At 47.0% G+C, this 23,544-nt stretch overlaps 4 protein-coding genes and 1 non-coding gene across 9 annotated transcripts; 1 reads left to right on the top strand and 4 right to left on the bottom strand.

Moving 5' to 3' along the window:
- LOC8072103 (rop guanine nucleotide exchange factor 9) lies at positions 473-4,155 on the bottom strand. Of its 4 annotated transcripts, none has more exons than XM_021455326.1 (9): positions 4,063-4,155; positions 3,081-3,897; positions 2,724-2,930; positions 2,510-2,626; positions 2,244-2,398; positions 2,060-2,134; positions 1,687-1,956; positions 1,253-1,573; positions 473-1,123 (listed from the first exon to the last, which is right to left on the bottom strand). In XM_021455326.1, exons 3-9 carry the CDS (start codon positions 2,920-2,922, stop codon positions 707-709), a joined length of 1,554 nt encoding a protein of 517 aa, XP_021311001.1. In that variant the 5' UTR covers positions 2,923-2,930; positions 3,081-3,897; positions 4,063-4,155; the 3' UTR covers positions 473-706. The 4 variants fall into 4 exon arrangements, with proteins under 4 accessions (XP_021311001.1, XP_021311002.1, XP_021311003.1 ...); XM_021455327.1 differs by having other exon boundaries at positions 3,081-3,563; positions 3,652-4,108; XM_021455328.1 differs by having other exon boundaries at positions 2,724-2,898; positions 3,081-4,108.
- Positions 4,058-4,143, top strand: TRNAY-GUA. The gene is given in 2 exon segments: positions 4,058-4,094; positions 4,108-4,143. It is a non-coding gene; the product is annotated as a tRNA-Tyr (tRNA).
- LOC8072102 (dynein light chain LC6, flagellar outer arm) lies at positions 4,254-5,052 on the bottom strand. Its single transcript, XM_002456341.2, has 2 exons — positions 4,814-5,052; positions 4,254-4,714 (listed from the first exon to the last, which is right to left on the bottom strand). The coding sequence occupies exons 1-2, from the start codon at positions 4,949-4,951 to the stop codon at positions 4,571-4,573; spliced, it is 282 nt and encodes a 93-aa protein (XP_002456386.2). The 5' UTR covers positions 4,952-5,052; the 3' UTR covers positions 4,254-4,570.
- LOC8072101 (nucleobase-ascorbate transporter 2) lies at positions 8,779-13,417 on the bottom strand. The gene is made up of 14 exons (XM_002456340.2): positions 12,828-13,417; positions 12,618-12,715; positions 12,308-12,484; positions 12,124-12,224; positions 11,858-11,933; positions 11,672-11,731; positions 11,392-11,576; positions 10,336-10,432; positions 10,165-10,251; positions 10,019-10,077; positions 9,829-9,920; positions 9,639-9,716; positions 9,349-9,509; positions 8,779-9,221 (listed from the first exon to the last, which is right to left on the bottom strand). Exons 1-14 carry the CDS (start codon positions 12,916-12,918, stop codon positions 9,009-9,011), a joined length of 1,575 nt encoding a protein of 524 aa, XP_002456385.1. The 5' UTR covers positions 12,919-13,417; the 3' UTR covers positions 8,779-9,008.
- On the bottom strand, positions 15,809-22,453 carry LOC8079227 (serine/arginine repetitive matrix protein 1). Of its 2 annotated transcripts, none has more exons than XM_021457407.1 (8): positions 21,849-22,453; positions 21,717-21,790; positions 18,645-18,901; positions 17,950-18,151; positions 17,312-17,431; positions 17,117-17,202; positions 16,909-17,024; positions 15,809-16,219 (listed from the first exon to the last, which is right to left on the bottom strand). In XM_021457407.1, the coding sequence occupies exons 1-8, from the start codon at positions 22,289-22,291 to the stop codon at positions 16,156-16,158; spliced, it is 1,362 nt and encodes a 453-aa protein (XP_021313082.1). In that variant the 5' UTR covers positions 22,292-22,453; the 3' UTR covers positions 15,809-16,155. The 2 variants fall into 2 exon arrangements, with proteins under 2 accessions (XP_021313082.1, XP_002456384.1); XM_002456339.2 differs by having other exon boundaries at positions 15,929-16,219; positions 21,717-21,774; positions 21,863-22,452.

Genomic DNA, 23,544 nt, shown 5'->3' with positions numbered 1-23,544 from the left:
TTTTGAAAGAAATTTCACCAAAAATTCATGAATTTTGTGGGTGACTGAAAGAAAAATCCAAGATTTCCTATTACACTAATATATGTGCTATGTAACTCTCCACTCAAATTTTCCATTGTTTATGTTGCATACTCGCTACTTGATAGATATGCAGTCACAAACTATGCTATATTTTATTTAGATCTAAAAAATTTTAAAAGAATCATACTTCATATTTAAGTCTCTAAAAAAACACAGTGAAATTTTAGTCGATTTTCATGAGTTTCAGTAAACCCTGTTCACTGGTTTCTAATCTAGCAAACGTTTTCTTAGTGGAGATGGTCGCAGTACTTGTTTTTCTTTGCTCAGCTTATTACTTGAAAATGAGTCACAAAAGAAAAAGCTTATTACTTGAAAATGCAGACAGCGTTTCCATGCTTCTGTGTATTTGGAGTGTGCGTTTGTTTCGTGCCTGATTGAGGTCAAAGTCCTGTTAGCTCTAAATTTTTTCTATTTATTGATGACTTTGATACAATGGCCAATGCCTTGGAATCGTACATGAGAAGAGGAAGAAGTCTGCAAAATCAGGAAGTCGACACGAGGGGCTACTCAAGCGAGAGCCCACTTTGATCCAATCCAAAATCCAAAAATACATACAGTATATATGTACACTAGCTCACACGATACATGCAAAATCTCGTGTCGTGCCATGCCGTATTGACGGTCTCTAATGGCGACCTGAGGGGCTTCTGTTCCCGCTGAGGAAGTCCAGCTTGTCCATGTACGTCTGCTTGAGGTTGGTCATGATGTTCGGCAGCTTCATCAGCCTGCCGTCGTCCTGCGCCGGCAGCTCCGGTGGCGGCGGCGGCGGCGGCGGCGATACGTCGTCGTTCTTGCCATCGGGGTCGCCAGTCCACCCCATGAAGTCCAGCAGTGTCGTCGTCTTGCTCTGGTCGTCGTCGCCGCCGGCCTCCGGCGCGCAGCGGCATCCCGCGCCGGGGTCTGCCCCGGGCGGCGCGTTCTTCTTGGCCTTCTCCCTGGCCACGTTGTCGGCCTGGATGACGTCCTCTATCCGGGACATGACATTGAACGCCAGGCTCTCCAGCACCCTGGAGTAGCTCTCCAGCAGCGCGAACCCAACGTCCTGTCGTCGGCGGCGGCCAATCCATGGCGGCAATAATGCGTCAGTGCATGCAAGACCGGCAAAGGTTACTAGCCAAGGCAACGGTTGCATTGCATTGCATGGCATCGCGTGCTCAGTGGCAGTGCTCACCCTGTTTTCTTGGATCTTTGCGATGTCGAGCGTGGACTGGGGGATGCCGGGGAACCTGTGCTTGATGATGAGCAGCAGCGTCTGCGCCCGCTCCTCGAACTGCTCCCGCTTCTCCTGGCTGACGGCGGAGCCCCATGAGGACTTGCCGTCCTTGTTGTGCACCTTCCTGTTCCAGATGATGACCGACGCCTCGATCCGGTCCTTGAGGTCCAGGATCTTGTGCTCCGACGTCAGGTCCACCGTCGACAGGAAGTCGTCCGGGTCGAACTCCACGTCCGTGATGATCCGGTACAGCGCGTCACCGAGGCTGGCTCGCCCGTTCTGCCAATAACCAACCAGGCAGGCAGGAAAAAGGTTTCGTTTCAGAGAGGAATCAGATGCTGTACATGTCTGCGAGATGCATGCCATGCCAAGGACAGAAGTGGTTGTTCAACCTTAGGGAGTGTGTCTATATACGTGTCCGGGATGCTCATCTCCATGAGGCAGTTGGCGTTGATGGCCATGGCCGCCTTCAGCACCTGGTTCACCAGCTCCTTCTGGTGCAGGAGCCAGCCTCTGGAGGTCGGGGAAAGCCCGCCGGGGGGCACCTTGACGATCGGGATCCACCATTTCTCGTCGGACCTCTCCTCGTTCTCACCCTCCGAGCACGAGTCGCGCTTCACGTACCAGAACTCGTTGCGCTCCTTGAAGTTGTCCAGGTAGTCCTGCAGCTCACGGGTAACAACACAACAGCAGGAGAGAGTTCAGCATCATTTCCGAAGCCCTCGACTGCATCTCGGGCTTTGAGGTGGTTCCACTCATACATACGAGAAGCATCGTGTCCAGTTTACGCAATGCTGGGATGTTCGCCTGGAGATCCCGTCTCTGCTGCGTGCCCATCACCTGCGACGAGCAGCACAACAGAGTGTCACCGCCGGCCGTGCTGGTAGAACCGGAGACAGAGGAAGGAAAGAAGATGGATCAAGGAGCGGCAATGGCGGCATGCACGAACCTCCATTTCGACGCCGTTATCCAGGACTTGTTTCTTGGCGACGAACTCGACGATGTGGTCGGCGACGGACAGAAGCCAGCCCACTTCTTTCTTCCACCTCCCCTTCCTGTCCGGGGCCATGGGCTCCAGCTTCCGTTGCTCGCCAAACACAGAGGCTGCAGGTGAATATGGGGTGGCAGGCACGCATGGATGAAGTTAAACAAAGAAGAAGAGAGCCGTGGTCTCAGGCTCTCAGCACTGCAGCGATCGAATTCGACAGGAATCACCTGCGAGGTTGGTGACGGCGTTGGAGAGGGCGAGCGCGGAGGGCACCCCTTTCCCGGACCCGGACATGTCCTCCCCGAGCAGCAGCTTGGCGAACTTCTCCTTCATCAGGTCCATCTCTGCACGCAACGCAACCACCTGACGCCTCGTCAAGACCGGCCGGCAACACCACCGGCGACAAACACCGTCTGCCGGCCGAGGCCGATGTCGACTTACCGGAAGGTCCTGCGCTCTGGTCGGCGGGGCGCGACTTGGGCGCCGTGGCGCTGTCCTTGTCGAGCACGGGCGCCGTGCTGGACCCCTGGCTCCGCGACATGACCTCCTCGTCGGGCGGCTGGCCCCGGTCCTCCTCCTTCGCCATGCTCCGCGACCGCCGCACCGAGCTCCGCCGCTGCAATTGCGCCCCAGCGTTCATCAAGCGATCTGCCGCGTTCGCGTCACAGCCGGCGCCTCGTCATGTGTCACATCCAATCCATCCCCATGCCATGACGACGGCGACAAAAAGGATTTTTTTCCCGTTCCAAGGAAGGAAGGAGAGAGAGAGAGAGAGAGATCACCATGATGCCGGCATACCTGTAAAGGGTTGCTTTCGGGGCCTCGAGCGCAGCGCGGGTGTCTTGTCGCCGGCGGAAAGGATGATGAGCTATCCGAGATTGTGCGCACGCAGAGAGCGCCAAAAGGAACGAGAAGAAATGATTAGCTCCGAATGATGGATGATTCCTGTGGGTGTCTGCAATCCTCCATGAATCGGCGGTTTCTATGGATCGTCGTCATCTCATCTGCCCTTCAATTCCTGTCCTGTCCGAATAGGGGGAGGCCCCGGACCGGTGGCAAGGGAAGACAGGAGTGAGTATAATTAGGGAGTGGCACTCGCTTTATTATTAGAAAGAAGGCGCCTGCCATTCTTAGCCTCCTTCCCCTGCCAGTGCTTGTGCTTCCCGTGTATTGAACGGTCGGTCGGGGAGTGGGGGTTGGACGGAGCTAGAGGAGGAAGAAGAAGCCCTCTCGCTACTCGATCTTTGCCGGATCGGAGATGCGCCGCGCGCCGTCAGGTCTCTGCTTGTAGGCTTGTACTACCATCAGCCATAGATAGATATGATAATAATGGCAGAAATGGATGGCATGGCATTACTAGTAGCTGTACCATGGACGCGTAATGCAATGAAGTGCTATCCTTTTGTGTCACCGGCCGAAGCAACTATTGCGCCGACCACCGGGAGGCAGGAGGGACGGACCGACGCAGAACAGAGAGACAGTTTGGTCAACTTTTGCATGTCTGGAAGGTGATCTCTTCACTCTTCACATAACATGTCCCTCGCTTACGGTTGCTGCAACAGAACCGATGCAGTTTTTCTGCCCTTAACGGCATGGACTCCCACTTCCTTCATCACTGTATTCGTATTGAAACACACATCTCAATGCATTCGATATTTGCAGAACGCACAGATTGTACGCCTCCATGTCAACTAGTAATGGTCGTTGCCTACTGCTAGTAAGGGTCATTGACTACTGCAAGTCTAAATAAGAATAATTCCAGCCAAAGAGCACATCCGACCTTAGCTCAGTTGGTAGAGCGGAGGACTGTAGTGTGTGCAGATCAATCCTTAGGTCGCTGGTTCGAATCCGGCAGGTCGGAATTTTTTTCACATTTTCTTTTTCGTTTCTGTAGATGGATCGAATCCAGCAGGTCGGAATTGTTTTTCCCGCACAATTTCTTTTTCGTGGTCTGCTTTGCTCCTGCTAGAATAACCCCAAATAAATTCAAAATTTTTTCATCCATACACCATTATCACCAAATTCATCCGTCTTACAAAAAAAGCAATTTGACCAGCGATGAATTCCACTGTTTCCAATCTCCAACGATGTTTCAAATCTACTGCCTACTGGTACCATCGTACTCCTACAGCGAGGAAATATCCACACACACACACACACACGCGCCAGCAGCAGCAGCAGCAGCCGCCGTGCCACCTCGTCGCCCTCCACAAATTAAAGCCGGTGGGGGGGGAATCCTCCACCTCCTGCTTCGCCTGGTCGTGATCTTACCTGTCGTTGGGCGCTTGTCATGCTGCCGCCCCTTTGAAGACGAGGAACCTGAGCGACTCGAGGCGGAAGTAGACGAAGCTCCCCTTGCTGTGCGTGAAGTAGCAGCCGAAGCTGGAGCCGACCACGCATTGCCATCCGGGGCCATGGATCGCGTCAAACTCCTGCAAGCCAGCCAAATCCAACCGCAACTGGTGAGCAGAGCTGCATAGGGGATGGGATGGGCACGCGAGCCACGACCACGAGGGAAGGAGGGTTGTTACCTTCTTGATGTGAGCCGCGATGCTCCGGCAGTCGAGGACGTCGAAGCGGTCCAGGGCCCTGGACGCCGCCGACATCGCCTGCGCCTGCATCTTCGCCGGCATGTCGGTGTCCTCCACCACCGCCTTCCCTTCCAACATATGGTACTGCTACTGCTAGCACGGCACGAGGGCTCTCAGCGAGAACGTGCGATCTGAATTCTGAAGACACGACGACGACGAGATGTGCGCGTATCTGTGCGTTCCTCCTTTCTTGTTATATAGGAAGCCGGAGCCGGGAGAGGACGGGCTGACGGATAATACGGCAGTCATCCACATGCATCCGCGTCAAGCTGACGTGCGTGCGACTACGGGTAACGACCTGGTCGGCCGGGCCTCCCTCGATCAGTGCTCAATTGTTTGAAATGCCAAGGACGAGCAGGATGGATGCATGAAGCATCGGTGGGAAAGCATGCACAGGTTTTAATTTAACTCATGCTGTGGGTGCTTTGCCGTGTTGGATATGGCCAACGTCACGTCCAATCGTTAATTTTGCCAGGTTGAATTGGGCGCGTCGATTTTGGTGTGCCGACTGATTTACCCGGGATCGTAATTCAAACCTCAAAGAGTAACCTAACAGATACGTACGTGTAGTTGGGGGGAAAAAGGGTGTCAAGTTTTTAGTTATTATAGGTACTTAATATTATACTCTTTGAGCTTATTGCTATAATATGATTGGTCCAGTGGTCACTAAACTCACTATTCATGGCGAGGTCTCCACGTCAGGGCGGGGCGGCGGGCTGGAAAGTGCGAAAGTCTCGGGCTCTTTCTGATCCCTGCGGCTGCGGGTAAAGAAATCAGTCGGGCCTATTTTATTGGTACCATGTGTTCCGGATGGGGCGGCTTGGCCGCTCGGGTCCTGATCCACGGGAGCACACCCATCGTTTCACTAATCTCTGACGATATGGCATCAAGTTGCAACCAACCATTTCATTCCCCGCTAGGCACTTCATCTGTATGGCACATGAACATGGTGATGAGACTCTAGAACTTTCATCGGAGGAGCTATGCGATTTTATTTTTTATTTTTTTTACTTGTATAAACGTGTTCATATGTTGCAAAAAACGTATACCTCAAAGCTGTTTGGGTTCCTCAATAAAAAAAACCGTATACCTTAGTACTTAGAGTTGCTTGGTTTCCTCAATCACATATGACATATATGTTAGGCATTGTGTTTGATACCGGCCAAGGCTACCTTGGAACCTATTCCCTCCTTAATTCCTTATATGATTTAGACGTCGTTCTCGACAAAATTTTGGGTCAAATATTGGAAATATAAATCATCAAGAACTTTTAAATTGTTGAGTTTGTAAATGTAAAAATTATATGAATAGATTTGTCTTGAAAAGTAATTTCATAAAAGTATACATATATCATTTTTTTCCTAAATGTTTTTATAAAAATAAGAGGTCAAAGTTGTATTTTCGAGATTGTATTGCTGTCGTAAACGACATCTAAATTCTATACGGAGGGAGTATGTAAGTAACTTTTTGCCTTGTTTAAGTGAAATAGCTAAAATAACTCTCCTGGCTTGGCCACCTTCTCATCAAGGTTATAAGACGTCGCCTTGGCGTCCAGACATTTTTTGAACCCTGGCGTTGGGCTCATCACAACTTTCTTGCATATGGTGTCGCCTCGCCGCCAAGTCATTGCCAAGGTGTCAACTTGATCTAGGCGAACGCCACGCGTGGGAGCGTAGGAGGGAAAACACAGGCACGGGCAGAAAAAGGCAGGGGTTGCGCGCGAGGGGGGGAGAGAGAACATTGATGCGTGCGGTGAGGATTGTCGCGTGCATAGGGGAAAGACCGCCTAGCGCCTACAACTCCTGCCTAGCGAGAGGGAAAGAAAGAGAGAGGGGGAAAGAGAAGAGGGTTGAGGGGTCCATCTAGAATTCGGCGGCGATGGCGGCTACCTCCTTCATCCCGCTGCTTGCCCTGCTCGCTTTCGGTCGCAACTTCCACCGCATCCGCGACTTCTACTACATCCGCAACAACGCAACCCTAGCCGCACCCGCGGCCCTGACCTCCGCCCCAATCGCGACATCTTTTGTTCCGCGCTCTTAACTTCTCTACAACCTCCAGCCCTCCACCGTTTCGTGCCTCCATCATCCTGTAAGTACACCCTTTTCTCCCCTAGTCCCCTACTTCCTCCACTTTGCTTTGAGTGCTCGTGCTAGATTGTTAGGATCTGGATAGATGCGCTCCTTCCTTTTTTTTGCTATTAGTTGTATATAAATTGTTGTGGTTTGGTGGATGATTGTGCTAGATTGCCATGCGGTTGACTGCTTGTGCTCTCGTTTAACTCATCTCTACTTTGCAGCCAACTCTTAATGTATGATTTTCTTCTAATTCCAACTATTAGAGCATCTCCAGCAGGCTACCTAAATAGACTACCTATCTTCAATCTGAGTAGTGGAGGGCTAAAAATCAACTCCAGCAGATTACCTATTCCACCCAACAGATTTGTTGGCTACCCAAATCCCACTCTCCACTACCCATTCCTATCGGGTCAAGGACACTGCTACCCAAATCTTCTCTCCCACCCACGCGCCTCTCTCTCCTATTCATGCTCTGATTGTGGGACCTAGAAGTCATCCTCTGCTAAGACAAAAATGGATAGCTAGTTTTAGGTAGTACTGTTGAAGTTGAGAGCAAAATCTAGGTAGTATTAAAATGGGTGGCTACCCAAATAGACATTTAGGATTTAGGTAGCACTGCTGGAGATGCTGGTATAGTTTGCTTCTAAATTCTAATTGCATAATATTAAGATGCTTGTATGGCCTCGCCTCGCCTCATGCCTTAAATGCCTAGAAGGGGGTTGTGTTCATCGTGCCTCTCCTTACTGCCGCCTTAAGAACATTGCTTTCGTTGCTTGTGTCAAGGCAGGACAGGTCTATAGAAACCATAGAGCCCCTGTAGCTCGAAGATATACATAACAGTTGTGTCATCTATTCTAATACATATTGGAATCAGAATTTGAACCATCACCCAACGCATGCAGTTCTAACTGTATGAACATGGGTTATAAGTCTAGATCATAGATGAGATAAGAAGAGAAGCGAGGACGCTTTATTAGAAAGTAAAAAAGGATGAATATAGAAAAATTACTTCGCTCGCTAATATCATATTTAATACAATATAGTATAATACAATATAATATAATGGTATAGATATATATAGATATAGATGTTACAGATGGAGATAGAATACAATATAATATAATACAATATAATATGATGGTATAGATATACATAGATAAAGATGTTACAGATGGAGATAGAGATGTAGATGTAGATGTATGCTATTTTTTATTTGAGCAAGTGTGTCACGCCACGAAGCCAACGGGCCCAATGAGCCTTGGGGATCGGCCTCACGCCGTCTGTCCAGGAGTGGCGGCCCATTCCTATGCAGCCCGCCACACAGCAAGGCCCACCACAGGTTCATTCCTCGTGAGCCCGGGCCGACATTGTTTAGTCCCGCTCGACTTCGCCGTCAGCAACCAACACCGCTCCTCAGCGAGCTCATGCCGTCATGCGGCTGCAGCGGCGCAGCCACGCGAGAATCTGCGACCAGAGCAAGCGAGCCGTGCGTGACCTACTCATGATCATCCGCGTCATGGCATTGCGAGTTCGTAGCTGTCTGTCAGGCGCACGCGGCACGCGCACGCCCAGCTGCTGCCCTGCCATTGGCGGCCTGGTGAGCTAGGCAGTGCTGCGTCCGCGCGTGAAGTGAGGGGACTGGAAGCGTGCACATACTCCACCACGATTTGCTTCTCAGTCTTCTTACGGACGTAACGTCCACTTCCGTCACATAGGATTCCTGCTCCGGCGCGCCATCCATCCCGGATGCTGGTGCAGGACAGGACAAGACTCACTGGAGCATTGGACCGCCGCAGATTGCACGGCATTCGCTATGGCTGGCCGGAGATAGACGACGGTACACGCATGTACTAACAAGTATAACAAAAACGGTAGGCGACCATTTTTACTGGGTTGGTCAGTAGCATACTAGGAGACCTCCCCTCCCCAAGATAATCTACAACATGAAACAGCTAGAGATCAACGAATCAAACAATGTGGGCAACTCGATCGATCTCCTACACAAATCAAAGCTGGGCTCAGCAATCTGAGTGTGACTTGTTCCAGAGAAGCGGCCGGGTTTACGCCGGAGGGAAGAAGCGGTTGAGGTTGAATGGCAGGCTGTAGAACTCCTCGTTCCTGCTGTCGCCCTTGAACGCCCGGAACCGCAGCCACCACGGCATCCCCCGGTCCTTGCCCGCGTCCTTCATCTCCAGCGTGTTGTCCAGGAACACGGCCACAATCAACCCCACCGTCGGCGGTGACGAGAAGATGGTGTTGATGTAGTCGTTGAACTGCATTTTTTTCAACAACCAAGGTCACACACGCACACACAAATTAGCTACACGATATCTCAGGTACTGTTTGACCTTGGGCCATGAAATATTGAAATGGGGTCAATCGAGAGAGAGAAAGACGAACCCATCCAGCTTTGGTGTGCGCAGGACCACGGTGAGCAGCCATGGTGTACCGGAAAAAGTATTCCGGCACGGACAGGCCCAGGAAGATGGAGACGCCGACGATAAAGAGGTTGCGCATGGAGTTCATGTTAGTGAACTGTAAGAAGGACAGCCCCACTGCAGCTGAAAGTCAGAGAAAGGTGAAAAAAAGCCGTCAGCCCAGGCAGCAGCATTACCAAAGCGCAGCCAGCAGACTGCACACATTACTCGCATCAGATTCAGAGACGGGTTCAGGGAAACAGGATGACCAACCAACTAGTCCAAACAAGACGCAGTACACAGCTGCAAAGATGGTGAATGGGATAGAAGCGAACAAAGCTCCAAATTTCCCTGCAATTCGATAAATGAAGAGTGTCAGGAGCTGCTCCTCGCACTCAGGGGCCTCAGTTGTTGACATGATCTGTAAACAGTCTAATTACTAGACGATCAAACAGCGGCTCACCCAGTATGGAGAAAAATATCATGAAGCCAGCTGAGATCTGTATAACGCGCCGGCTCCCAATCCTTGTCGACCCAAGCAACCCAACGTTCTCCCTGCATCGTTGTGCCAGCCAACCAAGTAGTGTCAAGGCTTGTAATAAAAACATCTGCAGAGGCACAGTGGTGAAGAAGATTTTGGCATAGACACTCACACTGAGACAGTGGATCCAGTCCCCGTTCCAAAGAGCCCATCAAGAAGGATGCCGATTCCCTGTTGTTTGCAGAGCATCTTTTTCAGTTTTGAACAGCTGACGGAACATCAAAAGAAGAACAATCATGGGTGCAAGAAAGTGTTTACCTGCCACCCAATGCCTCTACTCAGGATATGAGCCGGAGGTGGAGTCGCACTTGCAAGCCGAGCAGCAGCTTTGTAAGAGGCAGTGGACTGTCCAAGAGAGACATTGTGTTAAGGTCAATTCTGCTGTTCTTGAATTCCAAAATAAAAGGATCCAAGGCTGAAGTGTATCACCTCTACTAGCGAGACCAAAACAGCAGACACCATACCAAATGACTGGCCAGCATTGAAGGTTGGTGCACCCCATTGCAACGGGTAAGGAATCTTAATCCTGGGTGAAGTCAATGGATCAGCGTGCTGTCTCACCAAAGGGATGCAACTGAAGATCTATCTTAAGTTGCGACAAATGCACAATTTGGTTATAGCGTGGTAACGCAAATGGAATGGAATTAAAGCTATGGACGTTACCGCTAGACATAACATTTGAACTACTTTTATTTCCATTTACGTTACTGTCGTACGAACCAAACAGCACGTTAAGTTGTTAGTACCACCAATATGTCACTCTTTATTCTCTATCTAACAAAAGGGATGCAACTGAAGATCTATGTTAAGTTGCGACAAATGCCTATTTGGTTATAGCGTGTAACACAAATGGAATGGAATTAAAGCTATGGACGTTACCGCTAGACATACCATTTGAACTACTTTTATTTCCATTTACGTTACTGTCGTACGAACCAAACAGCACGTTACGTTGTTAGTGGCACCAATATGTCACTCTTTATCCTCTATCTAACAAAAGGGATGCAACTGAAGATCTATCTTAAGTTGCGACAAATGCGTTGTTTGGTTATAGCATGGTAGTGCAAATGAATGGAATTAAAGCTATGGACGTTACCGCTAGACATACCATTTGAACTACTTTTATTTCCATTTACGTTACTGTCGTACGAACCAAACAGCCCTGAACTACTTTATCACACCTCCAATGTAAAATCAGGACTCCAAGTCTCCAACATTAGAACATTGTTTTTTTCCACAATATATTGAATTATTGATAGTAGCAGTAACAATCATCAGTGCCTTTTCACAAACAAACAAAAAAATATGACGAATACTGTCAGGTTCATGTCACTGAAAACACGTATGCTAGACCAAAAATGGGTTCAGACTTACAAAAATTGACTACCGATATAAATGTTCACCATACAAGTAGTGCCTAATACTAGATTGAGCATCTTTACATTTACACGAAACGCTTAACATCGTGGTTGCAAGGGTACTAACCATGGGGCAGAAGAGATCAGATTGGCTCTGTCAGTGCGGCAGTTGTTCTGAGTGACCTCAGAGCTATTCTTATAGGCTCCACCTGAAGTGAGGATTTGAGCATATGCCCATACCAATGCGATACAGATGAAAAGGGAGAACCTTTCCAGTATGGGAATTTCTTTTATTTGTATATTCTTCAGATACTGGGAAAGAATGTAAAGGCACAAATTAGGTATGGTTAACTTCCCAAGATGAATTTGGTGGATAGAATATTGAACAATCTGGAGTTTTGTCAAACCTGAGAGAGCACAACAAAGAGAATCAGCATTGGCAAGCCAATCTCCACGCATCTCCCAACCTGATGCAATATGATCAGACATCAATTGGATGGACAAGCTATTCCTCATCAACATATCCACGTCTTGCGTGGTCATGCGCACAAGTTGACAGTACAAAACGGAGATAGGGACAAAGCAAGCGGTACCACAGGGAAACCTCTTTCGAAAAGGCCAAATCCCAGCAGCGCAACCACTGGAGTCATCCCCACTGGACTGAAAAATCTGAAAGAAGATATGCATTTTTCGAACCAATCAGTAAATCCTCGGCACTGTCAAAACTGAAATGGAATGCAGAAGCAGGCCAATCCATTCCAACATTTAACTACAACTAGAATTGGGTAAATCCTAGTTCTTCCAAGGCAAGAGCACTAGAACTAGAATGCTTGGACTGTGAAGTGTGAAGGAAAGCAACCTGGAGAAAATACCCCACAGCTGGCTGTAGCCCAGGATGATCTGAATACTGGAGGACACTATCAGTGCCCCCTGTATCGCCTTCATGGTCTCGAGGAACCTCTGCTCAATCACGGAGGAAAAAACTTGCAGATTAGACCACCGGCTCATCAGAAGCAAGAGAATGGAGACAGGCAATTTCTCACCTGGTGACCATCGGCTATCCCCGAAAGCGACGGTTCCTGGATGATGGCCATTATCGGGATCACGAACGCGTAGGAGCCGCCGATGACCGTCGGCAGCCGGGTCCCGAAGAGGGACTGCAGCAGCGTGTTTATCCCCGTCACGAACAGCAGCGTCTGCACCACCCTGACCCTGTCTCCCTGCAAATAGCGACAACAATCACAAGCGAAAGGGAAAGAGGACCCAAAACATCACATCACCAAACTGATGCTGCCAAGAACCGGCACGAATCTGGTGTGGCCAAAAAGCGGAAGGCATGACACAGGAGCTCACATCGTCGCCACCCATCATGGGAACCAACACCGCCGGGATCATCACCGCTGTGCCCAGCGCCAGTATGTAGTGTTGGAAGCCCAGTATGATCGCCTCGCCTGAAATGAAAACGAAAAGGGATTAAAAAAAAACGAAGACGAAAAAAAGATCCAGAGAACCGAATTCCAACGCAAATGCGAACTCGTTTCAGCTCCAAGCTCCGATACGCACCCCAGGGAGGGTTCGAGTCTATGCAGTACTCGAACCCCTGGAGCTGCTCCATGGGCGGATGGCTTATCTCCTCCGGCTTCACCTCCGCCATTTCCTCCCGGCGAGTTTTGCCCTCTTGGACCAAGACAAGCCGCAGGAAAGAGGACAGGAAGGGAGCTCTTGTCCCTCAGCCTCCCAAGAACACGATCTCGACCCTTAAAATCACCAGACCGCCGCACGCCGATTCGATGACTGGTTGGTTGGTTCCTGCGTGCTTCCTCTTCTGGGCCTCTCTTGGCAAATCAGGAAGAAGAATCCAAAGCAGTGAGATATATAGAGATGAAACGTATCCACAAGCAACAGCCGCCCACACCAGGACGAAATCTGTTGGGGAAAGGTTTCGAGTGCGAGGGGTGCGGGGACAGGCGGCGCAAGAGGGAGGGAGGGACACCAGCGGCGGCGGCCGAGAGCGGCGATTCCGCACACAGGACACAACAGCCTAGCGGCGTCTAGCTGTGGCGAGTACTGGTCGCCGGCCAGCCTCCTCTCTTTTATCTCGTGATGCTTCCTTTTGTTTCCCTTGCCTTTTTATCGTTGCTGGGCTGGGTTTTGCTGCTGGGTGCTGGGTTTAATCGCCTTTGAAGTGCTCTTCCCTCCTCTCGTGTGAGGAACTGGCCGTTGGTTTTTTTGCCGTGACCAAATTGCCCCTCCTGTGTCCTGTGTAGGAGTATGTACGGTACCGCTGTTCTTCACCTCGTGGCTCGTGCTCAGGCATGGGGCGACTGCTGTTTGCTATAGTTTCAACGTACTGTTGACTGCTGTGTTTTTGCCTCTTTTGGTAAAAGGAAGTTTAGTAGTAGTAATAGTCATTTTTAGCATTTTTTGATCCGAAAGTTCTTTTATGATACTAAGGGTCTGTTTGGTATGTAGCGATAACTTACGACACCTGAAGTCTGGTGCGTTGACTTATTTAGGTTGTCGTTTAGTTCGTATCTATAGCTTTGGCATGCCGCAACTGCTCCAACTTGTCTGTAGTTTACTGTGTCTAATTTCGCGCCAAAAGTTTGGCGGGGCTTTTGGTCCCTGACCCGAGTTAGCAATAAGTATAATGTTGATCTTTCCTAGACCTTCGACTTCTGCTTTATAGGGGGACTTTCAAGCTTTGCCATAATTAAGTCCACAAGATCCTACTCTATTAGAAAAATTAAAAAGATATTCTTTCTATTAGAAATTATAAGTTAGTTGTGGTAACTTTATGTAACTATATATAGGTAAGTTAGAACTACTTAAGAGTAAGTACTCCCTCTGCCCCATATTAGCTTTGGGCGTGTCAATAAGATGAGTGAAAATGTGTGATACGAAACGAGAATGAAAAAGATTGAGATGTATTGGGGAAAGGTTCACGAAAAAGTGATTATAAGGTAGGTGGAGTTTGAGCATCGCCGGTCTTACCGCTAGACCTACCTCTGAGTATATAAGGTAAGAATGACTCTTAGGCCTTTTTTTGGTTGGTGTTGTTAAATGGAGTACTAAATATAGACTATTTATGAAACTAAAAACAAAGCTATAGAGTAATTTGTAAGACAAATTTTCTAAGCCTAATTAGTCTATGATTAGATACTAATTGACAAAAATGTTAGAGTGCCTATCCTTACTATAGGATGGTTGGAGTAAACATGTGAAGCTCGGTTTACTGCTAATGACTAATGAGGCTGCCATGACGACAACAGGCCTGAAAGAAAGAAAACGGATTCTAGCCTGAGTGATTGCATTCCACGTACATGTACATTGCCCTGATTCCTGCCAATCGATGGGACAATTGCTCCAATTAGATATGTACAGCGTCGCTTGACGACGGGTCTGGTCCAAGACCACAGGTCAGAGGATACACTTGTTCCTGTTCTTTTTTCCCCCGCCTCAAATCAAGCAGCAGTTCACGTCGGCGCGTGTCCGGACTCGCAGTCCGAGTCGGACAGGGCAAGGCAAAGTTACCGTTGGGTGCCGCTCGCCCCTCGCCGTGTGGGCGGGTGGTCGGACCGATGTGTTTTGATCGCGTTTTGCATCGTGGGACGAGCGAAGAGCACAACACCACGCAGCCCCCGGCGGCTGTCTGCCTGCCTGCCCTGCCCTGCCCTGCCTGCGAGTCTGGGTCTCTGGCGGTCTGGCCGTGTCTGCCGTGGCCGCGCGGCAAGCCTGCAAGACGACGCCCTTCTGCTTGGGGCCGCGCGGGACGGGACAGCGATCTGAGAGATGCCTACTACAGCCTACTCCTACCTGACGCCCTGAGCGCGGAGACCCACGCAGCCACGCTGCATGCGCCGCTACCGCGCTATACTCGCCTCTTCTGCCGCTGTCCGTAAAACACCTGCCGGCCGTGCCATGGTCTTCAGCAACAGAAGCGGCGGGGAAAACTCTCGTTTCTACGGGAAATCCAACCAGACTAGTTGCGGGTACTATTCCGTTTCCCGCTGCAGCGTTGGTTACCGCCAATGGATGACTGGTAATTTATTGTGGTTACTGCAGCCCGGCGCCCGCTGGGCAGGGCAGGGCAGCGAGGCCAACGGGAAAGTCCCTCTGCAATTGCTGTGTCTGCCAGAGTGCCAGTGCCAGATCTACGGTGGTGTGTGCGCACTGCGCAGCACTGTGGTGAATTCATGGACGTGCGTCGGGCCAATTTGGGAGTAATGAGCTGCATCGAGCCAGAGACGGTGGTCACGTTGCCGGTTGGTGGTGGCGAACGCAAACCGACGGTGGTCGCTTCAGTTGCCGCAGATTGCTGACCGTTTGGGTTTACAAACGAGCTTTCGAGGTTGCCGTGACCGTGAATGATTATTTGAGGTGGGTCATGTCGTTGGCTTTTGCTGTTGCGCTACCATCTACGCTGTAGCAGTGACTTATGTCGTACATTTACCGCACTGTAGCATTGCGTGTCGCGCGCCAGTGGTAGCGTGTTGAGCGGCAGACCGCACGACATCGGCCCTGAAACATCACATGGATATGAGTGACTGCCACCGACGATGTTCTGCTTCATAAAAGTAAACGTGATCGTCAATGTTGAACCTTGAAAAAGGTTATAGTTGGAAATCCCAGCATTCCAGCGACAGTGCAATGAGCTGGACGCAAAAACACGCACACGGCCACGGTTCTCTTTTTCTTGTCCTAAAATGATATGTTTCTGTTACCTGTATAATACAAGACTACAAGTTGCTCAGAGGGCCTTTCCTGGAATCATTTGCCTTGGACTGATTTTAATTGTTTTGTTTCTTCCTCATCCACATTACAAAACTAAGTCACTCAAAAACTCAATGATACACTGACTGCTCAGAATGGATCAAAGAGGAGGGTGCTGCTAGGATCTTCTGTCTGACTTATAATCGCTTCTCTTCTCTTCAGCCTCTTTTCTCTTTTGTTGCCTGGAAAACAAGAATACATTGTTATAATTGAACAACAAATTGTAATGGAAAATATTGCCAGCTCTATTTTCTCTTCATAATATATCACAATCCCTTTAATTGCTTTTGCCATTGATTCTACCATTCATTTTTAATCAATGCTTGTTTTTTGAACGCTTGTTTGTTGTTGCCACTTTCTGCAATCTTGGGTCAGATGCTGTTTGTTAGTTAGGGCCTTAGGGGCATATACAGCTTACCAAATATGGCCTCAAAGGCTGTGGATATCAATGCCATATGTTTAGTGAGGTTTTGCCAGTTGTAATGATTGAACCTTGACATTCTTTTTTCTGTCACATATGGTCACTTAATTGCAAACTAGAGTTATGGTGCAAACAAAAGGTGACGAAAACAGATGAAGTAACAAAAGAAATAAGTGCCAGTAAAACTGTAAAACTGAACATGGTTTTCCCCAGTTGATAAACCAAAACAAAAGAACAAAGGTTTGAAAATTGGCATTTGTTGATCAGATTAACATAATAAGAAACAACATCGTGGCACAAGGCCTAGAGCAAAGGTGTGAGCAAACAGGAGTGGGAGGGCACCTAGTCACCTCGCAGGAAGATTGCTACAGGCCTTAACAAGAAATAACATTGTGCTAATGGATAATCTGAACATGGTAAAGACAGCCATAATGAAGCAACAGAACTTACGCAAAAGCAGCATATCCAGCACCAACATTAGCTGAAGTCAAAAGTGCCGCAGAAGCAGTTGCTGATAAGTTGTCGTGTCCACTAGGTACCAAGTGGTTCTTAACATCACCATCAACCTAACAAGTAACAAATAAAAACAAAACAGAAGTCAGCCCAAAAGATTAGTATTCCAAACAAGGTTAGATGCCTAGATTGGTTGATTAAACACCTTATCCCATTTTGACTTCTTGTTTGGTCTAGTCTCTTTCTGCAAACCTTCTGTAGGTACTGGTAGTGTACTGACACCGGCCAGAGCTGAGTATATATATAACAAACATCAGAATAATAAAACCACATAAATGGAGGCTGTGCCCCATCCAGTACTGCCAAAACAGAAAATAGAAGTGCTTCATGTTCATTGTACCTGGGATCTTCGGTAATGATGCACTAATTGGAGGTTGTACTCCTCCAGTAATAAATTCAACTTTTGGGCTCCTTTTCTTCTCCTGTTCCTTCCTCTCAAGTTCACGCTTCATTTCAGCTTCTGCATTCAAATAGTACGGATAAGATGTAAACTGGAATACCATTATATATCACCAAACAGACAGACTGAATGTTCAGTATTGGTGCCAAATATATATTTTTTTAAAAAAAAAAATTGCTATTTGTCCCTTCTTGCATAAGTACAACATCAATAGATATATAATTTCAGTTCACTTTAAAAAAATAAGTAACTCTTTGTGAGCTTATGGTACATTAAATATTTCCATTTCTATATAAAAAAAATTCAACGACGCACTAGATTATTCCATGTTCTGCCCATCATCTAACTTTGTGTTACATATACAGACCTGAATAGCTAGTTTAGCCTCTTAACTCTTATAGCATTTTCCTGAAAAAAAAAGTGAGTGAAAGACCTTTGACAATTCAAGATAGGTGAACAATAGAACATTATCTAAATGTTCCTAATTGACCAGGTCCTAATATTTAACCAGTAAAAGAAACTTTATTGTAAGTTTGTAACGCTCCCAAGAGGATAGTATATTGAACAAATACAAATACCTATCTCATCATAGTAGTCGCCTTTGTCATACCCATAAGGATCAAAAACATCTTTACCAAAACAGGTCCCTATCTGATCAATTTCTTGGTACCGCACAGCATGCTGCAAAAAGTCTGGATTTCTGTAGTCCTTCCTGTTGCGCACTTCAGCATTAAAGCTCTTTCCAGCCCTTTTGTATGCAAGGAACCTGTTAATTTTTTGCTGCAGAAAACAATAGGTAATGAGTTTTAAGTAAAGTAAATACTTGCAGTAAGAACCAACACAAGAATAACTGAACAAGTGTGAAGGTGTGTAGAGACATTCCTAGTGTAAATATTGCCTGAATAGCAACATTATCATGATGCTTTCATAAAACTTGAAAAGAGAAGCAGACGACCAGAAAAGGAATAGAAAAGCCTTCAAGCATTCAAGGTGAACTGATAAAGTAAAGCTATCATAGGACATAGCCATTCTTGATAGCATCCTGTTAGCATATACAGGTGTGGAAATGTATGATGCAGATGTTTAGCTTTGCCTTCACATTGCAGGAGAACATGATAGTTTCATCAATTTTAAATCTAGATGATGGTGTTCATCAAACACTACATGGAAGAGTGGAAGACGTCCCACCATGATCTGATATTTTGTACAAAAATGTGACTAAGTTGTTTAGGGTTAAAAAATAGGTATCATAATTATTTGATCATAGGATAACCTGTAATGCTGCAGAGCATTTTGTAGTCACAGGTGGAGGAAGGAAACGGCTCAATGGATCATCATTATCACCATTGGTTGAAATACCAGTAGTTTCCTCCACCTGGGCATCTTCAGTTTCTGCTCTAGTTGCATCCACTTCCATGTCTGTCCCTACTTGGTTCTGCTCGGGTGCATCAGGATGATGAGACATTTCTGCTGGAGTATTTGGGGTCATAATATGAACTGTGCCAGAGAGAGTTCGTTCTTCAAGATCCCCTAGAAACAAGATGGAAGGGTAGATCATATATATAATCTGATGGATGTTTGACATTGCAATGACTAAATTGCTCCGGACATGTGAAAAGAAAACATAACTTATATGTATTTTTTGTAAAAGAGGTCAGACTGTACACACCAAGCATCCAATATAATTAAGTCAAATTAAACTATCAAGTACTCCAGCTATGTGATCGGTGGCTTCCCAAACAATGTATTAAAGAATGGGTATGCACAAATTGTTTTGCTTCACATCAATCAAATTGTTGTACAAACTGATAATTACGGGGTTTTTTATCAGAACTGATTTAGGGTTGGATAACAAGCAAACTGCACTTTTTTAGCTTTCTTCGAATTGACATAATCTTACGGCCTTCTGAATTATTTGATACTCAACTTCGCACCAAGTTTAATGAGTCAAGCCGAAGTCAAAAGTCATTCAAAATCAACTCATTTTTGTTTTAAAAGAAAAACGAGTTCAATCAGAGCAGTTTTAAACTGAGTCACCGAGACACAGATTTCCAAAATGCACTTAGCCAAGGTTAAAAAACCTACACTGTTGTTACCAAGATTAACAGTAAAATCAAATGCATTAATATAAGAATACCTAAGTGTTTATGTTTCAAGAGGATGCTCTTCAGGGCATGCTTATATCAGCAAATGCAACAGTGGGAGGAATAAAAATGTCAAAAAAAAATCACTCATCTGACAGTTTGACAAGAGCACAACAATTTTCCTAAAAGCATGCAATAACATTTGACCAAAACAGTCCACTGACAGTCCACTGAATCTAGTTAATCATCATAACCCTAATTTTTCTTGCATTGTAATGCACACCACTAGCCAACAGTCCACTAGATCTAATTGATTATCATAGAAGTTCACTTTATTTTTCATTGCGATGTAGTACTTTGGCTGACATGGATTCTCCCCGGCCTCAACAAATGCTGAGCCCTCCTGTCCTGTTATACAACCAGAGAAGCAGACAACAGGTTCGTCAGCTCAAATGCTAAGGTTAGAGACTGTTGAGTCTACTACCCCCACACTGGAGATTGATGCATCATCCTGTGTGCTAGCTCGAGGATACAGAACTGGCAAAGGCGACCTTGGAGGGGACGACGAGGTTCAGGTTGATGAGGCGTCGTTTCGCCAGGGTTGCGTGTGCACCAGGCGTCCGCGCTGCGAGTCCAAACGCCCCGTCGTGGCTCTGGTGCTGCCGCTAGTGCCGACCCTTGCATGGACATTGTCAGACAGGGACACACTTCGCCACCTTTGCCAGAAGATGGTGGCCAGACTGCACGTGAGGTAGCGCTGGCAAACTTCATCCAGTCAATAACCAAGCCTATCCAACAACCCCTGCTTCCTCCACAACAACATGGCCTAGTGAAGCCACGGAAGAAAAAGAAGAGGCCGAGCAAGCCGTCCCGGCGCACTGCGGGCCTAACAGCCATTGCTTGGCCATGTGGTGACACGCAGAGAAAAGCAAGGCAAGTGCTCATGAAGCGGCCGGGCGTCACAGGAAGAAGGCGAAACTATGGAGATGACCTTGCTGCATACCTCAACCTCTTCAAAGGTCCGACGTCAGACCTTGTCATCAAGGCGCTGGTGGCACTCAGTGGCCTCGATGGACCAGCCATGCTGAGGCAGATTATCACACAATGCTTCCTTGCACTGCTGTGCTGCTCGAGGACTCGTTCATACCATGCCAGGCCAAGCTGCTATAGAGGGGACTAAATGACAGCACAAGGTGAGACTCGGTACATGATCGTGTCAGAGAACAGAGATACCGGATGACGGGAGGATGTCAAGGCGTTTGGCTGCTGTTCACCATGGGAATCCGGAGTTGCTTTTTGGTGCTTGTGATCAGCTCAGCACTGAGGACACGCGGTGGGTGTTGTTGGTTTGTGTTACCTCTGTGTGTTAGTCGTCAGGGCTATGTTGTTCTGGTGTTGTGAGTATTTTCTGTGTTTTAATCTGTGCCTATGTAAGGTTTTCAGGCCTGGTTTCCCTTATAAACTAGGCCAATTCTATTCTTCTTAACTGAACGGCAGAGCTCCTGCCATTACTTTCACAAAACAAAACCAAAAAAAAATCATTGCAACGTCACACAAGAGATCACAACCCTATAATATTGCATCTTTGCATCGCATTAAAACCCGTTCAAGATCAAGCAGACCAAAATGTAACAAGTCAAAGATGTCAAATCTAACCAGTCCACTCCATCTAATTGATTATCATAGAAGTTTACTTTCTTTTTCATTGAAATGTCACACAAGAGATCACAATGCTTACTACATTACTATATAATATTGCATCTTTGTGTAACATTAAAACCCGTTCAAGATCAAGCAGACCAAAATGTAACAAGTCAAAGATGCCAAATTTAAGTGCATAATACCCATATCAAGACATGACATGGAGAAACAGTCTAACATTCTAGCAGATTGTTTCACATCATGATCTCAAAATAACTCTGGTTGATGGGAATGTGTACATGACTAGTTGCAATTAAAGCACGTAAAGGTGACATCATCATACTTTCAGCTATATGAATAACAATAACTCGATGTGTTTGATGATTCTGCTTGGCCATGGCCGTCTCTAGTAATATTATGACATGGCTACTATGCCTGATATTCACATGAAAGTAAATTGAATTACAAGCATGAGTAGAAAGTAACATAAGAACAATTCAGATATCCTTAGTTCCTTACATAACACAGTTTCTGCAAACTGGTTGGGCTAAGTTTATTTGATCTGTATTGAAACTTAATAACATATGTAACTTAGTACATGGTCACAGCTAGGAACTTACCGTCAGCAGCCTGAGCATCCGAGCTAAATCTCTGTGTGTGGCTCATGATCTCCCCATCCTGCAAGTAATCCATACTAATATCATCAATTAGGAAAACCAGCAGGTAACAATCAGTATAACTGAAACACATACTTCACCGGTTCTACCTCCTGCTCGGGCGACATAGCCGTCTCATCGTGCGCATAGTCCACGATTGCAAGCGCCCCGCGCCGTGGCGGGCGCGGCAGGTCGGCCGGCGGCGCGGAGGATGGTCCCCGTAACGGGGACGGGGACGACACTGCAAAGGGCGACGGAGAGCGCCGCGAGGGAAGTGGCGGAAGCAGCCCCCGCGCCGGGGAAGGGTGAGGGCTCGCTAGGGTTTTGAGACCGGCCGACTCCTCGGGACGGGGAGGCGACGGAGGCGCCAGGGAAGGGTTAGGGTCCTCCGCCCCGGCTTGAGGGGACGGCGGCGAGGAGGAGGTGACGGCGGCGGGCGGCGCTGGGGAAGGGGGGTTGGGCTCGTCGGCGTCCTCCTCTTCCTCGTCGTCGTTGTACATCGAGAAGAGGGCGGCGATGCCCTCGGTATCGGACGCCATGGCGAGGACGGGAGATTGAGGAGGGAAGGTTGGATTTGGGGACGATGCGGAAGCGAGGGCCGAAAGCCCGAAACGGCGAGGAAGAAGGCGGAGGATTTCGGGGTAGCAGCAGTTTTGGCGAGTCTGCGATGCGGAGTGCGAACTCGATGCGGAGTGCGAGTCTGCGATGCGAGTAGGCTGGCAAACAACGATGGCACGGGGTGCACGGCCCAGTCCATCAAATCAAACCTAAAAAAAATTGTTAAAAAAAACCTAAAAAGTGTCATTCTCGAATCTAGATTCGAAGAAATCAAACATTTTCAATTTAAATATATATATAAGAATTAAATCATACTCCATTCATTTTTTTCTTATACATGTCACATTAGTTTTGCTCTAAATCAAATAGTACTATTTTGGACCATCCATTTAAATAAACCCTTATACTTTTGTAACATATAAATTTATATATTATGAAAGAAATTCTCGTTGATGAATTTAAAGATATATATCTTATGTCATGAATCTAAAGTTTTTTAAAAAAAACATAGGTATTCAAAAAATCGAATATTTAACTTAGAACAAAGGTAATACGATGTGTAAACAAAAACAGACGTATCAGTTATCACACAAGAGACTTGCGGTCAACAAAAATAGAGCAAGAGTAAGACAAAAAGGGTCATTTAATCCATGTTGGAGCACCGAGATTTACCAAAAACTCAATGATACCCTCATGCCATACATATCTTTTGGAGCCTACTTACAATAGATCCACTAAGAAAGGCCATCAAAAGACTTGGTTTTGCAAAAACCTTTCCAATCAAGCTGTTATTAAAATAATGGCTATTTTAAAAAAACTCTAGAATAAACAAGATGGCACTATTTATTATTTTCTACTCCCTTCGTCTTAAAATATAAAATATCGAAGGTTTAAAATTTACCCTTGTCCATATGTGTCCGCCTTTTAAATTCCATCTATGAATGACTGTTGAACATGTTACCAAAAACGACTCATGTAAGTTTTTTTTTATGACAAACATGCTTTATTTCAACGGCATCTAGCTATTTACAGACTTACCGAGTACAAGGGTATAGAAGGCAGTGCATCCGAAACATGAGCTATGTTCGAACAAACACAAGCTAGACTTAGAGAAGGCAAATGAGAATGTGAAAGAGCATGTCTAGGTAGATTTTGTCTGTCATCTGGTTCTGAGTCCTCCATGTCTTTGAAAATCTTGTGTCTGCTTGTCTTGTGTAGTTAATAAAAAGACGAG

The sequence above is a fragment of the Sorghum bicolor genome, chromosome 3 (genome assembly GCF_000003195.3).
Source record: "Sorghum bicolor cultivar BTx623 chromosome 3, Sorghum_bicolor_NCBIv3, whole genome shotgun sequence".
NCBI lineage: Eukaryota > Viridiplantae > Streptophyta > Magnoliopsida > Poales > Poaceae > Sorghum > Sorghum bicolor.
This window is presented reverse-complemented; position numbering and strand designations above follow the sequence as displayed.